Source organism: Neolamprologus multifasciatus, chromosome 5, assembly GCF_963576455.1.
Source record: "Neolamprologus multifasciatus chromosome 5, fNeoMul1.2, whole genome shotgun sequence".
Classification (NCBI taxonomy): Eukaryota; Metazoa; Chordata; class Actinopteri; order Cichliformes; family Cichlidae; genus Neolamprologus; species Neolamprologus multifasciatus.
In genome coordinates this window covers 17,853,011-17,861,725 of record NC_140443.1, presented here as the reverse complement: position 1 = coordinate 17,861,725, position 8,715 = coordinate 17,853,011, and the positions used below count along the sequence as shown (strand labels likewise).

At 41.0% G+C, this 8,715-nt stretch overlaps 1 protein-coding gene across 5 annotated transcripts in view; it reads left to right on the top strand.

The window, feature by feature from the left end:
- Positions 1-8,715, top strand: part of pparg (peroxisome proliferator-activated receptor gamma) — a 41,775-nt gene that overhangs the window by 16,051 nt on the left and 17,009 nt on the right. For all 5 annotated transcript variants that reach the window (XM_085159755.1, XM_085159753.1, XM_085159751.1 and 2 more), the window contains exons 2-3: positions 5,425-5,721; positions 5,972-6,138. In XM_085159755.1, the coding sequence (XP_085015881.1) occupies positions 5,430-5,721; positions 5,972-6,138 (459 nt within the window). In that variant the 5' untranslated portion in view covers positions 5,425-5,429. The remainder of the gene's footprint in view (positions 1-5,424; positions 5,722-5,971; positions 6,139-8,715) is intronic.

Genomic DNA, 8,715 nt, shown 5'->3' with positions numbered 1-8,715 from the left:
TCAGAACTCACTCTCCTGCTAATTTTCTGTGTCCTGATGACTTCATGCCAACGAGAGCGCAAGTTGCTCCGGTGCTATTTTAGCTTGAGATCAGCTGGCACCTGGCCAGCATATGGAAAAATATCCAGGTTTCTCTGTTTATTAATAGTCACCAGCTTCCAGGGCAGTGGAAGTTACAACATGTGGACACGCAGATGCCTTCTCTCACTCGCTGTGAAACAATGTCACAGTTGATGTGAATTTTAAGTGGACCCCCTATTGATTTTCGCCACCACATTCCAAACAAGTAGAGAGGAAACAATATGCAGTTGAGAAGGATGAGGAGGATGTTTGTTCCACAGGGATGTTGTGCCAAGTAATTTGGAGCCATTTCAAGCCATTTTTATAGCTGGTGCTACTGTGCCACCTGAGTATTGCTATTTTGGCTTTGTCCTGTTGCATAATTTGTTGTATTCTTTTGTTACACTTATTTTTTTTCCAAATCAGGCAGTAAAGGTTGATGAGCGGAGGGAGGTTTATTTTGAGATTTGGTGGTGATTGTGAAAGGTTGTTTGGAAGGTCACTGAACTTTTTCCTCTATTGATTATTTATAAATTGCCTGCTGTCCTCTGTGTTTTTTCACAGTCTCTTCAGTTTAAATCAAGGTCAGAATTTCAGCACAGTCCTGTCACAAGCACAGGAAATATATCCAGTTTTCATTGCTGATGTTTAGAAAGATGCCGGATCGGCCTTTATCTTCCCATCATAAACTAGCAAAAATAAAGAAATCTAACAGACTGTTAGACTATGGACCCCACTGTGCATTGAGTCAAGTGTTACTTTAATCCAGTGAGTATTAGCACGTAAGTTAATTTAACACTAACACAACAACATGAAGAAAGTAGATACCCACCAGTGTAGCAGTGGATATGAGCTAAATATTCAAATATAGTCATTTCTACCATAAAAGTAAAATTGGAAATAAATAACATTAAAAAGTGCAGTACATATCGGATTTAAATCTGCCAGTATATATTTGGGGTCCCTCTCTTTTATGGCATGCAATCTGCCCCCAGTGTGTACAAGTGTGTAGTAATAGTTCTTTGATGCCATTTATTGGTTAAAGCATTTCTGCTCCTTCCATGTTGTTACTTGTTTTTTACATAAACCTCCTTAATTTTGCTGTACAGTTGCATATTTTACCATAAAGCCAGAGCAGCGTCAACATTATGCTGAATTGTGCTGATAGATAACCAGATAACCTTCTGGTTAGCACAACCGAGGAGGACACGGAACAGCAGGGCATGTGCAGGTCAGACTTTAGGAAGTACTCCTAATTTCTCTTTAATACTTGAAACAGATCACTCATCGGCTTGTGAAAGTAGTTTTAAAGCATGACCCCACTGGAAAATTACAAAAGAAATGAAAATGTGGTAAAAATATTCTGCGCTCACAGTCATTTTAACCTTTGGTGAGTTCACTGGTCCAATTCTTTGCCTAGAAAAAAAAATCTATTCTCTCATTTTCCTGGTTTGCCTCTGTAGTCTATTACATTTTGGATATTTTTGCACCTTTTTTAAATGTGGCTACATTTCTCTGCGAGGGTGTAGTTTAAAGTTGCTTGTTTATGCCTAAATTTGTTGTGTTACCTGTAAGAGTGGGCCAGTTTAGGTTTAGTAATGGTCTCTTTTAAATGGGTATCGCTGTGCTTTTTAGTTTACAACCTCTGGGCGTAGCCTGTGTGAGTACAAGTGCATTTCTTTCTTTGTTTATTGATATATTTATAGGCAATACCAAAGTGACTAAGTGACTTGAGCCAAATGTCATAGTTGGTTACCCTCCAGTTAATACGCTCTAGTGACGACCCTAAACCAGAATCAGGAGTCCATTCAAGATCCTGTAGGTTTCTGCATAGCAGTCCTTTAAACTGTTGCTGTTTTCTAAACTCTTAAGACTTTTGTGCTGAAATTCTGACCTTTAATTATTATTATTTAATTATTTAAACTGAAAGAACCAAAAAAAAACAACACTGTGGGCAATTGGTATATAATCAATAGAGGGTAAAGGTTGATGAGCTGAACTACAGAAGCTGCCACCAGATCTCAAAATAAACCTCCGCCAATCAACCTTTATTGTCTGATTTTGATAAATATATCAGCCTCCCTGGGAAAGTCTATGCCAGGGTGCTGGAAAGGAGAGTTCGTCCGCTAGTCGAACCTCGGATACAAGAGGAACAATGCGGTTTTCGTCCTGGTCGCGGAACACTGGACCAGCTCTTTATCCTCTCAAGGATACTTGAGGGTGCATGGGAGTTTGCCCAACCAGTCTAGATGTGTTTTGTGGACTTGGAGAAGGCATTCGACCGTGTCCCTCGGGGTGTCCTGTAGGAGGTGCTGCGGGAGTATGTGGTGTCTGGCCCGTTGCTACGGGCCATTCGATCCCTATACAACCGTTGCAAGAGCTTGGTTCGCATTGCCGGCAATAAGTCGGACTCGTTCCCGGTGGGTGATGGGCTCCGCCAGGGCTGCCCTTTGTCACCGATTCTGTTCATAATTTTTATGGACAGGATTTCTAGGCGCAGCCAAGTGGCGGAGGGCTTTCGCTTCAGTGGCCTCAGAATGTCATCTCTGCTTTTCTGAGGCCATGGTTCTCAGCCGGAAAAGGGTGGAGTGCCCACTCCGGGTCGGGGATGAGTTCCTGCCCCAAGTGGAGGAGTTCAAGTATCTCGGGGTCTTGTTCGCGAGTGATGGGAGAAGGGAGCCGGAGATCGACAGACAGACTGGTGCTGCGGCTGCAGTAATGCGGACGCTGCACCGGTCCGTCGTGGTGAAAAGGGAGCTAAGTGTAAAAGCGAAGCTCTCAATTTACCAGTTGATCTACGTCCCTACCCTCACCTATGGCCACGAGCTGTGGGTAGTGACCGAAAGAACGAGATCACGGATACAAGCGGCAGAAATGAGCTTCCTCCAAAGATTGGCTGGCCTCTCCCTTAGAGATAGTGTGAGAATTTCGGCCATCCGGGAGGGGCTCAGAGTAGAGCCGCTGCTCCTCCACATCGAAAGGAGCCAGCTGAGGTGGTTCGGGCATCTGACAAGGATGCCTCCTGGGTGCCTCCTGGGGTTGGTGTTCAGGGCATGTCCCGCTGGGAGGAGGCCCAGGCCCATCTCTTAGCTGGCCTGGGAACGCCTTGGAGTTCCCCCGAATAAGCTGGAGGAGGTGGCTGGGGAGAGGGGGGGGTCTGGGCTTCTCTGCTTAGGCTGCTGATGTATGTATGTATGTATGTATGTATGTATGTATGTATGTATGTATGTGTATATATAGTATATGTATGTATATATAGATATATAGATATATATAGATATATATATATGTGCATATAGTTTGTTTTTTTGTTTTTTTTCAAATAAATATATTTAATTCTACAACTGGACAAAGAGCCTCGAGTGGTCTCTAGGACTAGAAAAGCGTTGCATAAATGCACTCAAGTGAATTGTACTGTCCTTAGCTAGCTGAACGTTTCCACAATGCGAGAAATGCATAGAAATGTGGACCTCGGTGGCTTATTGTGGTGCCAATTAGTTTCCCTTCCAGCGAGTGTGGTTTTCAGAGAATGACTTCCTGTCTTTATTTGTGAGCTTACTTGGAACTTTACCAATGAAAACTTCAAAAAACACACATTCAAGAAACCGCAGTTTCGAGCGTAACATACCCCACCAAAAAAAACATGTAACCTGTTTGGAACAGTCAGCAAAAGTCTAATTTTTTCCATTAATACTGCTTTTCTAATACATTATCATTCTCATACTGCGATTTAGAGTGGACGCTAATTGTTCTTCAGAAACAGTTTCATCTTAAAAGATGCGTTATGGCAGTATTTTGACCTGCTGTTGAGCAGTTTGACATTGTTTTGCAGTGATAAGAATGCTGCAGCGCAGAGCCAGGGATGAATTTGCATGTCATTAACTCTGTGGCAAAGGTTTAGATTTACAGGTAGGCCATTCTGAGAAAGTAATGTTCTACATAATTTTGATATACAGCGATGTTTTTTTTTTTTTTTTACAGGTTTAATAATTGCCAGGGGGACAAACTTCAACCCATATGAGTGGCTCATTTTAAAGAGCCACTGTCTGGGAAGGCCATTTAAATAGCCTACATCCTAAAAACAACATATTCTTCAACTTGTACATTACATCAGGGCCTTGTGCAAAGGTAGCCAGGTTTATAAAGGCTCGTATGTGGTTTGCTTTCATGTGGACTGCAGTAACCTCGGACTAGCGGACTTTGATCATCTGGGCTTTTCTTTTTTCCTTCCAATGTTTGACCATCTGCATTAGAAACTGAAATGACACAAGAACTTTTATTTATTTATACTAACAACAAGCTGAATACCCAGAGGGAGCCTTTCAGTAGAAATCAAGAGATTGCACACGTTGCTTAGGAAAATGTTTTCTCAGTGTCAACAAATCCCATGAAAAAACATTAAGAACCAACAAAGACGTGGATCATAACCATTTGTCATTGTAGCCAAAGCTTATTTTTCCATGTAACTGGAAACCCATCAAAATGCGAAATCATGGTCCTGGCTGCTGTACTTTGGCAAGTGCAACAAAGAGAAAACAATAAATGCACCTTTTTTAAGTTTTTTTTTTTTTGTTTTTTTGTTTTTTTGCTATTGCTCCTTTTAAAAAATAATTGAATTCTCTGGCCTTTTTCTGAAGATTTCCATTTTCAGAAAAAACAAATGATTAAAGGTGAGAACTGCAGGCAAGTCAGTGCAGTCTCAAAGTATGCAGAGACAGACAAGACATTCCAATGAATTAGTTATCAATTAGAAAAATAGTTGTAAACACCAACCGTTTCCTTTAATAGAGTTGCACAAGATAAAATCTTCAGCAAAGGAAAAGTAAAATTCCTAGAAGTTGAAAAAGATACTGTTCAGTTTTTACCACCAACCCAGTCCTTAAGACCAGAGAAGTTGCCGAAGCTAAAGGCCTGCATCCTTGGCCTGCTTTCTGTGTCCTGTGGTTGGGCAATCGCACAGCAAGCCACCCAAACAGCAACAGAGGAAGGCAGTGTTTTGAGCAGAAGAGACGTTCCTCAATGCCAGAGTTCATTTTGTACTGCCTGTGACACAATCAGTGTTCCCTGTTTACTAGATAACAGACACACTGTAGGAATGAAGTTAAGCACGACGGGTACTCCTTGTAGTGTTTTTAATGGAGTGTGTGCGCACGCCCAAATGTTTAGAATTTTTCTGAGAGGTCCTTTTTAATTATTAACAACTGTACAACAGTGCATGTGGACTTGTCTGCATGTGCTTTTATTTTCATATACAGTTTTCTGCTTCCTTTTATTCTCAGTGGTTTTCTAATTATGTTAAGTTAAATTTAGCTGGCAACTGATTTTTGAATTAACTCGCATACTTGCCTTTTCTCTCTCTTACAGTAGACATGGTGGACACCCAGCAGCTCCTGGCCTGGCCTGTTGGCTTCAGTCTGAACACAGCAGATCTGCCAGAGCTGGAGGACAGCTCCCACTCGCTCGAAATGAAACATTTGTCCACGTTTGACTACGCCTCCATTTCCTCCTCCTCGATCCCTTCCTCCCTATCTCCCCCGCTTGTATCCTCCATCCCTTCCGCTGGCGTGGCCTATGACCTAAGTCCACCGCAGAGTGAAGAACACCTGACCAACATGGACTACACAAACATGCACAGCTACAGGACACAACCAGACATGTTCAGTAAGCACATTGACCAGAGACGAATGATATAAATGTAAAATATACTTTAGGTGTAACAAAGCAAGCGGTGACCTGAATGAGATGTAGACTGAGATTAAGAGATGTGCTGCATGCATCAGAGTAACTATTAAAGCCAGTTATGGGTGACAGGATGCAGATTTATAGAAGCAAGGTTTAAGCAACCGAGTGCTGAACTTTTAAATGGATGTAAGCTTTGAAGTTTGAATTTTGTGTGCTTTCTGTCTGTCAGATTCCATCAAGCTGGAGCCCGAGTCACCTCCTCAGTACTCAGATAGTCCCGTGCTATCCAAGCTCCCAGACGATACGTCGGCAGCAGCGCTAAACATCGAGTGCCGCGTGTGTGGGGACAAAGCGTCAGGGTTTCACTATGGCGTCCACGCCTGTGAGGGCTGCAAGGTAAGGCTGAACGATCTCACAAGGGAAGATGAAAATGCCGATGAGCGTAGAAACATTTCAGATCTTCTCATAATCTCTTCATTAAATTCCTGTTTTTGTTATGTCCAGGTAACGGTTTAAAACCTCTAAATATTCAACCTGTTCTTAGAACAAAAACAATCTTCACTGAGGTTTGTCATTGGTTACAATTTTACTAAACTGCACACAGCGGTTGATACGATTCATGTTTAAGTCCATTTGTGGATCAGTCGATACATTTTAAGCAGTGCTCCGTCTTTGCTCAGTTTTAGAGAGGATTTTTTTTAAATGGTTTTCAATCATCACAGAAATGATTCATGTGTTAAATCATGATTCATATCAGTAGAGAGTGCGTTAAGTCTTTTTCTTAACAAGTAATGCTCAGATGATTATAAATCAGCAGTCATACTACTTTCAAGTCGTGTCAGGAAATGGTAATGGGTGTAACAATTTCTACTGCAGCTCTTTTCTCTCTCTGCCACTCTTTTTCTGTCACTGTGTGTCACCCGTCGGTGAAACTTGTTGGTGGAATAAATAATTCTATAATGCATGGAGAGAAATGTGCTTTTTTTCATCTTTTTGATGTCTGCCACTCTAACCACAAGCCCCATACATTTTCCACTCAGCGAAGGCTCAAGATAGGTGTGTGCTTCTTCAGACAGCCACCCATTTAAACTCTCTGTCTGTTTGTCTGTCTGTATAGAGTATAAATAACTAATAGAGTGTGGGTGAAGTTTCAGAAATATTTCCATTTTCTTTGAAATATTGACACATTACAGAAACATGAACATTTTTCTCCAAACACATATGAGATGGATTTTTCAGAATCGGCAGACCTGTCTGTGCATCTTTTGGTTTAGATCCAAGAAGCATTTGCACGTCTGAAATCAAACTAATTTGAAAAGAAACCTTCACTCTTGCGCTTTCACAGAAAAAAGAAACTGAAATGCAGCAGCTTGTTACTGAGTAGTATGATTCAACTAGTATGATTCAAAGTGCAATACAAGAGGCCTACTATATATTGCTTACTTACTATGAAAAGTCCAGCTGAAATATTTTGTAGTTTTGTAGGAAATAAAAATTTTGTGCTGTTTTCTGCCTAATATCATTTATTTATCTTTGTTAAAGAGTGTAATTATAAAACAGCCCACGCCACACTGGTTGTGTGGCTCATTTATGCTAGTTTAATAGTTTTCCATTTTAATAGGTGACTTATTCCTTGTTCATTACGATTAACTTCATTTCAGGCTGACATCACATGTAGTAAACACAAGCTACCAAGCCAAATTTAGTCTTAGTGAGGTTTTGCCTCCACGGGTAGCAGAGTCTATTTTCTATAGACATGTTCATCTCTATTCTTACACACACAGTGCACAGTACAGTGCTTACTGTTACAAGGCCACTGATACCACTCAGTGGCCTCGGTGCCCTCATCGCTCGTCGAGGTGAAGCTACGAAGCTTCCAAGGAGTGAACAGCTTCATGTGAATACAGACCGTGAAAGTAAACTTACAGACCCGCATATCTGTTTCATGACAGTTATTGATGGATTTATAATCCAAATGACTAAATTCAAAGGGTGAATGTGTCCTTATGAACACAAGAAAATAGTCATGCCATATTCATTCAGTATGAAATACTGTGTAAGAGAAAGGGCTGATCAAAGAAGGGGGCCTTTTTTCAAAATAAGAGTTTTCACTAATTCGTGGACTCACTTTGTTTGTCTGTCTCTCAAACGTCCTTTCAGTGGATTTGTTTTTGGTTGGCTTAAACCCTACCTCCCTAGAAGAATGAACAGAGCCGCAAGCTACGCATGATTTATTCGAACGATCAGCTTTTCTTATAAAATTTGGACTCGTACTGAACGACATAATGCTGACAGTATATTTTTTTCGCAGCTTGCATTGTAAAAACAATCAAAAAGAACACGACCACTGACAGTCACCTTGAACTCCAGCACAGTGTTAAAACAGAAGCTCTTTGACACTGTTGCGGAACAAGGGTCTCTGTTTTTCTGCCACCATAAGCTGTCACTCTGTTCCGTCAGGGGCTGAATGAAGGTGAGGTAGAGTAGTTATTGTTCTGCTGATGTCTCAGGGGAGACTCACAAGAAGAGGGGGTCAGCCAAGCAGGCAAACACTTAATTGTTTTAAAACAGAAAACATTCTTTATTGAGGTGGAGTCTTGACTCCTTTTAACTTCCTTCTTCTATAAATAACCTATGATTAAAAACGAAACATCTGTGGATCGTAGGAATGTAGATGCTTATTTGAAAAGCCTTCGCACAAAGTCCTGATGTCAGTTTTTATTTCAAAAATTTGCAGCCCATAGGATTTTTTCTCCTTTTACACTGCTCAGGGTGTAGGAGTGTATACTATAAGTTTGACCATGGCTACACATTAATAGGTGAGATAAGCTTCTTTGGTCCTAAGGTTGAAGACATAATGTGTAAATTTGCACAGTTAACTTTTGAATAGACTTGTTGGCCCAATGATTGGCTTCCATACAGATTAGAAAGAGCCAGGTGTCTTATCAGTATTTGTCAGTCAGTAGACACTGC